General features: G+C 48.8%; 1 protein-coding gene across 1 annotated transcript; it reads left to right on the top strand.

Moving 5' to 3' along the window:
- The first annotated feature begins 4362 nt into the window (after positions 1-4362).
- Positions 4363-7801, top strand: LOC120982570 (leucine-rich repeat protein 1-like). The gene is made up of 2 exons (XM_040412816.1): positions 4363-4581; positions 6225-7801. The coding sequence occupies exons 1-2, from the start codon at positions 4526-4528 to the stop codon at positions 6478-6480; spliced, it is 312 nt and encodes a 103-aa protein (XP_040268750.1). The 5' UTR covers positions 4363-4525; the 3' UTR covers positions 6481-7801.

Raw genomic sequence — 7801 nt, 5'->3', positions numbered from 1 at the left:
AACAGCTGCTCGGCAGGGGTCCTGGGAGTCGGACCTCCGCCAATCTGATATTGGTGGCCTATCCTCATACGAGCGCTGTGGTCTCTTCAAACAGCTGTTCGGCCTGAGGATAGGTCATCAATATAGGAAACGGGACAACCCCTTTAAATGAGTGTACTGTCAATAAAATCATTGTATTGTAACGTCTTGCTGTCATTGAATAGAAACATTCTGGTTTCTATCCAGGGACTTATGACCGATACAGGCCTTGTCATGCTCGCTGCTGACTGTATGCCAGGCATCCTGAAACTGCGGCCCTCCAGCTGTTGTAAAACTACAACTCCCACAATGCCCTGCTGTAGGCTGATACCTGTAGGCTGTTCGGGTATGCTGGGAGTTGTAGTTTTGCAACAGCTGGAGGGCCGCAGTTTCAGGATGCCCGCTGTATGCGGTCTACAGGGGTCCATACACCTTCAATAGCTATTGTTTGAACGCTTGTGATAAGGAGGATGAAGGAATCGGCTGTGGATCTCCAATCTCATCCTCCTCTCCTTCAACATCATCTGTTGGGGAACAGTCAGAGCTCCGCATACAATTAAAATACTTTTTGCTTCCATATCTGGAGGACTTTCCCCCATTTTTGTGAGTAAGCAGCAGCTCATCAAGCAGTTGCCTATCATGGGATGCCTTGTAATTAGCTTGTTAACCCCCCCCCCCCCCCCCCCCCCCCTCATACAAAATACCGCCTCAGCGATGCATGCCCCCTACTCACTGTCTAGAGAGAGAGATTAGACTGTTAATCGTTCTAATTAGGGATGAATGACCGGTGTCTGGGTCGCTGCGCTGAGATCACATCATCGAGGGGAGGAAGAGAGCAGGGAAGCTACTCGGTGCTGTCTCTCCACCGCTGAATGTAGAAGGAGTAACAGCAGGGGGCGCTACAGGAAAACGTAAAGTACATAAAAAAAAACAGACTATTTTTATTCCATGTATAGAATACTCCATTTGCAAAAGCCATCGGGTAGTACTCTTCACAGGATAACCCGTTTAAATGACTACACGTATCAGAGATGCCTAGCTGTTCTGCCCTGCGCTTGTGGCTGATCCAGATTATTAGGCTACTTTCACACTGGCGTTTTGAATTCAGTTTGTGAGATCCGTTTCAGGGATCTCACAAACGGTTCAAAACGGATCCGTTCATCCCCAATGCGTTCTGAATGGATAAGGATCCGTTCAGACTGCATCAGTTTGCCTCCATTCCGCTCTGGATGTGGACACCAAAACGCTGCTTGCAGCCTTTTGGTGTCCGCCTGGCGATGCGGAGCCAAACGGATCCGTCCTGACTTACAATGTAAGTCAATGGGGGCGGATCAGTTTTCATTGACACAATATGGTGCAATTGAAAACGGATCTGTCCCCATTGACTTTCAATGTAAGTCAGGACGGATCCGTTTTGACTTTGTTCTGCATAATGCAAACCGATCCGTTCTGAACGGATACAATTGTTTGCATTATAGGTGCGGATCCGTCTGTGCAGATACCAGACGGATCCGCACCTAACGCAGGTGTGAAAGTAGCCTTAGCTGTATAGGTTTTCCACCTCCAAAAACAAGAATGTTTCCATTCACTCACAGCAAGCAGACATCTTGAGGAGGTATAATAGCTACCAAAAAGTGTTGTTGTTTTTTTTCCATTGTACATTTGTGGTCTGTTAGTTGGATAAATTATTGGTGTAGCCTAATATGTGGGACCAGCCATGATCTTAAAGGGGTTGTCATCTGGAACTATCGCTAGTTAGTTAGGTGCGGGTCCTTGCAGCTATCTCCAAAACAGGGCCCCGAAAGTGAAGGAGAGCGCCGCCCCGTGCATGTATGGCATGCTCTCCATTCATTTCTATGGGAGTTCCAAAAATAGGCGAGCATGCTCACTCACCGCTATTTCCATAAGAGTTCATGCACATGACCATATGTATTTTGCGGTTCGCAAAACACTGATCCGCAAAAATGCAGATGATGTCTGCGTGCATTCCGTATTTTGCGGAACAGAACAGCTGGCCCCTAAATTTTTTTTATTTTTTTTGTGAACCCATTGAAATCGATCCGCGTACGGTCTGCAAAACAAAACGGAACGGACATGGAAAGAATATACGTTTGTGCATGAGCCGTAACTACCATAGAAATGTATGGAGGGCGGCCGCTCTCGGCTCACTTTGGGGTTTCCATTCTGGAGATAGGAGGTGGTGGGACCAGCACCTGTCTGACATTGGTGGCATGTCGCTGTCCGAGGAGACGACCCTTTAATGATGGAGGCTGCTGCGCCTGCGTGGTCGGGCACACAGGCAGAGTTGCCGCTGCGTTTATTTATTTTGGGGAAGCAGGAGGCAGGCGGTAATCTTGTGTTTTTTTTCCATCTATTTCCATCCTTTATATAACATTTCATAGAAGGAAAATCTTTCCTTGGATCATCGCTCACTGACCTGGAGACTCCTCCGCGCTTTCAGCGGCAGCACCTTCTCTATTTCTAATGCACCTTGTGGCTCTTTGTCGCCTGGCATGTTTAGAAGCGGCGTCCACCATGGCAAATGTTGGGCACTAGAGAAAAGTGTTCAGGATCCTAAAGCCTTTGTGCGGATGTGCGGATTCGCCTTCCCTTTCCCCGTGCATTAGCAGTGCCGTAAATAAATGTGATTTAGGCTCCTTATAAGCGGAGAGCAGGCAGCGCATGCATTACCAGCACCCAGTATTAAATATGGAAGATCTGGGCAGGAGCCAGGACTCCGGGTGATTAATTCCCTGCCGTTTAGTGGTGTTCTCTATTCATTGCAGGAGGAAACCTCTGCAGTGTCTTAGCGGCTGGAAGCCCCCGGGGCAGGTTTATTAGAATGGCTCATGTGTGCTATGGCGCCAACGTGTGTCAATGGTTGAATCATTTTGCGGACAAACGGCAATATTAACCGGAAAACCGGGGTGCCCACTAACAACGCATGTGAAAACTGCACCCGGGAGCGATTTTCAGCCGCCACTACTTCGGGCAGGACCCTTACAGCAGAGGCTACGGGAAAAAAATGCTCGTTTGGTCTCCGTTTTCAGCAGATAGATGAAGAAAGAAGACGATGGGGGCAGATTTATTAACCCCGGCTTAATTGGAGTTAGGACTCAGCGTTCCGCAAAACACGGATACCAGCCTTTCGCATTTTGCGGACCGCACATGGCCGGCCCTATGATAGAAATGTCTATTCTTGTCTGCAATTGCGGAAAAGTATAGTACAAGCTCTATCTTTCTTGCGGGGCCGAGGAACAGAACTACGGATGTGGACAGAACACAGTGTGCGGTCCGCATCTTCTGCGGCTCCATTGAAATGAATGGGTCCGCACCCTTTCCACAAAATTTCAGAATGGATGTGGACCAATTCACGTGGTCGTCTGAGTGAGCCCTTAGGTGGAAAATCTAAAATTGATCAGAAAGGCGGTGCGTCTGACAGATTAGACTCTTCTCGCTTTTTTACGCCGGCTCTTGGGTGGTTTTAGACAATTATTTTGCGCAAAGAAAACCCTGGGGCAACAAAGGACAATGTGGCAGGCGTGTCACAAAGGACTGTTCTTTCGAGGGAAAACAATAATTGCTCTTACCGGTAACTAGGGGTGCACCGAAATGAAAATTCTGGTCTGAAACCGAAAATTCAGGATGCCCTTGACCGAAAACCGAAACTGCCTTTTTGCCGAAATACTTTTAAAATACTTTTTTTTAAATGATTTTATTAATAATTATTTTTCATGAATGAAATTCATCTGTGGGTGGCGCTGTTATGGAGGGGGGGGATATGTGCACTGTTATGGGCATAACAGTGCACAGATCCCTTTCCCCATAACAGTGCACAGATCCCCTCTCCCCATAGCAGTGCACAGATCCCCCCTCCCCATAGCAGTGCCATAGACCGATCCCCCTACCCATAACAGCCCCGGCCCTGCTGCTCACAGCAGACTAATCACTCACTGCATCTTTATTTTACCTTACAATCGTCACGCTCCAGTAACAACTCTGCAGGCAGAGCGGAGGGCGGCGTAACGTCACTTACTCACGTGACGCACCTGCTCCGCCCACTTTATGAATGAAGGAGGCGGAGCAGGCGCGTCACGTGAGTAAGTGACGTTACGCCGCCCTCCGCTCTGCCTGCAGAGTTGTTACTGGAGCGTCCAGATTGTAAGGTAAAATAAAGATGCAGTGACTTAAAGTAAACCGCCCGCCCGGCGCGGGTGACAAATCCCACAAATCCCAAACCCCATATTTTCTGCCGATATGTACCAATATCGGCCGAAATGGATTAGGCCCATTTTCGGCCGCCGGAATTTCGGTGCACCCCTACCGGTAACGGTTTTTCTTGAAACCCACGACTGCACCCCAAAATTCCCCTCCCTACTTTCCTAAAATGAATTAGAGGAGTTACCGGATTGGTTCTCTTCTTTACCACTTTGCACGCCTCCGGAGGTCTGTCTGTTAGAATCGCTGAGGTGAGAACCATCTTCTCTCTTCAGGTTTCCTGTCCCGGATGGGAGGTGCTAGTCGCATGGGTGCACTCGTGGGTTTCAAGAAAAACAATTACCGGTAAGAGCAATTATTGTTTTCCCTGGAAAGAACAGTCCTTTGTGACACGCCTGCCACATTGTCCTTTGTTGCCCCAGGGTTTTCTTTGCGCAAAATAATTGTCTAAAACCACCCAAGAGCCGGCGTAAAAAAGCGAGAAGAGTCTAATCTAAGCCTTGCTGATCAATTTTAGATTTTCCGCCTAAGGGCTCACTCAGACGACCGCATGAATTGGTCCACATCCATTCTGCAATTTTGCGGCAAGAGTGCGGACCCATTCATTTCAATGGAGCCGCAGAAGATGCGGACCGCACACTGTTCTGTCCACATCCGTAGTTCTGTTCCTCGGCCCCGCAAGAAAGATAGAGATTGTCCTATTCTTTTCCGCAATTGCAGACAAGAATAGACATTTCTATCATAGGGCCGGCCATTTGCGGTCCGCAAAATGCGGAATGTGCACGGCTGGTATCCGTGTTTTGCGGAATGCTGAGTCCTAACTCCAATTAAGCCGGGGTTAATAAATCTGCCCCCATCGTCTTCTTTCTTCATCTATCTGCTGAAAATGGAGACCAAACGAGCACTTTTTTTCCCGTAGCCTCTGCTGTAAGGGTCCTGCCCGAAGTAGTGGCGGCTGAAAATCGCTCCCACATGCGTTGTTAGTGGGCACCCGGGTTTCTGGGTAATATTGCTGATATTCACATTGTAAAGAACTTGCAGCTAGCAGGACGTTGACATGTCGCAGGGGTGCCATCGGGTGCGGTAGGGTGTCTGTATAATGCAGTTGGCGTCCACAAGTGATGGCGTTGGCGCAGCTCTTCTGCCCGTGCCATTGCTGCGTTGTTACAGCAGTTTACATGGATGTAATAGTATGGTACAGGAAGGGCAAGGGGCGATTCTGCTGATTGACAGGGGTCTCCCTCCTCTCCTTGATTGACAGACAAGATGTCTAGCCCTGTCAATCAAGGGGAAGGGGGGGGTTACGGAAGCCGTGCTCCGAGGGTCCCTGGTGCTCAAACTTGCTCATTTGCATATAACTAAACTGTTATCTCTGCAGCTGTTCAACATACAGACAAAAGAAGGCATAGTTTTAATTGGCATTAGGGTTGATCCTGCTGACAAATGCTGTTTAATTCCCAATAAGCAGTATAGGATACTTGAAGACCTCTGACCTTGTAAATCTTTTCCTCTTAGAGGCATCATCGCCTGCGCTGACGTGTTGTCTGTTCTAGTAAAGTCTTGTATTCCAGAGCTCCTGTTCTTTTCATTCTCTTATTCCTCCTATACATTAGTGAATACATAGACGCACTGGGTGTTACCCTTGTCATTTGGGTTTGCACCAGGGGTCAGCAACGTTCGCCACTCCAGTGGGAGGAATAAGAGGGGGCTAGCAACACAGAGTCATGAGAACATTTTCTCCAGAATTGCCATTCAATGAGGCATACCGAGCAAATGCTAAATAACCACGTCAGGAGAGCGAACGCGTCTTCTATACGATTCCTTGAGCGAATACACTCTAAATAGGTTTGCTCCTGACAACCTGCATGGCTGCCATGGAAGCTGTTTCGGAACTTGAGACGTTGTCAGCGGCACATAGGTTTGTTAGGTGCACTTGGGAATGGTGGAAGTTTTCTTTTTCTTCATCACGTCTGTACTTTTTCTTCTAGAATCCCATATGGCCCCCACGTGATCCCCCAGCACCTCTGCCAAGACCTGTCGATGGCCAAGACCTGTGACTGTGGTGGGCTCTGCTTGTCTTCCTTCATCCAGGCGGTGGTTGCCATGAACCTGCACCAGGTGTCTCAGACGGTGGTCCTCGTGGACTCCATGGGAGGGACGGACGCCCCCATCATCTGTTACTTCTGCTCTCTCACCTGCTACTCGCTGTTCCTCGATAAGTACCTGCAAAGCACCCGAATGTAACGCGAAGCCCCCGGCTGCGGAGCGTCGCCCATCTGCATCGCCATCTGCTCCCTGCGATCACAGGGCCTTGGCAGCATCCAGATTCATAATGAATATACAAGATGCCTTCCCAGTACAGATTCAGTGCAGCAACCTGCTGCTCCGTGCAGGAACAGTGTTACTTAGCGGTGGTTTAAAACCCTTAGCTATCCAGCTCGTGTGGTACTACAGTTCCCAGCATGCCATAACCGCCACAAGCAATGCTGAGAGTTGTAGGTTCCAAACAGAGAGCCACAATGGATGCGCTTTACCAAGAGTATTTGCATCGAGGGATTGGGGTGTAAATTTTGCGTCCGTGTTTCAGTCATCCAGAATATCTGCTTATGTTGGAGAATACGGTTGGAGCAGAAGTTGTAGTTAAAGGGATATTCCTAACTGGGACCTTGCTGGGATCAGGGTCAGAAGTGCAGGCCCCACATCTGGGACCGCTCCTATCCCCGGTAGTGACCAGAGAGCAGCTGCGCATGCGCGGCCACCCTCCTTTCACTGCTATAGGGGTTCCCGAAATGGAGCTTGCTCGGCTGTTTTCGGAACTCCCATGAGGACGAATGGAGAGCATGCCACGCATCGCGTGCACCGTGTACTGGTCTCGCCTCTGGGATCCGCCCCTTTCTGACATTGATGGCCTATTCTAGCGATATACCTCCATAGTCCTCGTTGACAATCCCCCTTTAAAAGGAACGCTTCAGACAATACCTACACATTGTGTTATACCTAGTGGTGGGTCCAAGGGGGTGGAGCATGACACACGGATTTAAAGAACGTCGGAACCCTTGTCATTCTCGGTTGGTGTATTGTAGTGAATCGCTTTTGCTTTGTTTTTGTTTTTTTGCAGCAGGACTGGTCGTATGCCGCGAGTGCCTCGTCTGTATGTTAGGTTTGGATCGCAGATGTAACTGTATGTAGCCAGGTCCTCCCTGTACTGGTACCTTGTGGGGGTCATGGAGGCCTTCACGGTCTATGGCCACCCTATTGGGGGTTCTGCTTTCTGACCGCACTTCAGGTATTTCTGAGATGATATGAGGGGCACTGACTTGTTGCAGGATCGGGGTAGATTACCTGTACCCTCTCCACCAGGACAGTCCACACCTTGTGCACAAGGCGGTTTTGGGAACTGAGGCCGAAGGAGAACGATCCCAGTGAAGTCTGCAGTGCTGTTCTCTGTGCCATCGCATAGGATGCCAATCAGCGGACTTGTGACATGTGACACACTAATGTGTATTTTATGAAAATGAGAATATTTTTAAATTAATTTTAATAAATGGAAGTTTTATTTATTGAA

The sequence above is a fragment of the Bufo bufo genome, chromosome 11, assembly GCF_905171765.1.
Source record: "Bufo bufo chromosome 11, aBufBuf1.1, whole genome shotgun sequence".
In the NCBI taxonomy this organism is placed as follows: Eukaryota; Metazoa; Chordata; class Amphibia; order Anura; family Bufonidae; genus Bufo; species Bufo bufo.
Note: the sequence above shows the minus strand (reverse complement) of the source record. Positions and strands in the feature narration are given on the sequence as shown.

What these genes read in the sequence shown, in the direction of transcription:
- LOC120982570 (XM_040412816.1), top strand. Translation starts at nt 4,526, where the DNA reads ATGGGAGGTGCTAGTCGCATGGGTGCACTCGTGGGTTTCAAGAAAAAC. An exon ending in TTCAAGAAAAACAATTACCG is followed by an intron (nt 4,582 to 6,224) that starts GTAAGAGCAATT and finishes TTTTTCTTCTAG; the next exon opens with AATCCCATATGGCCCCCACG.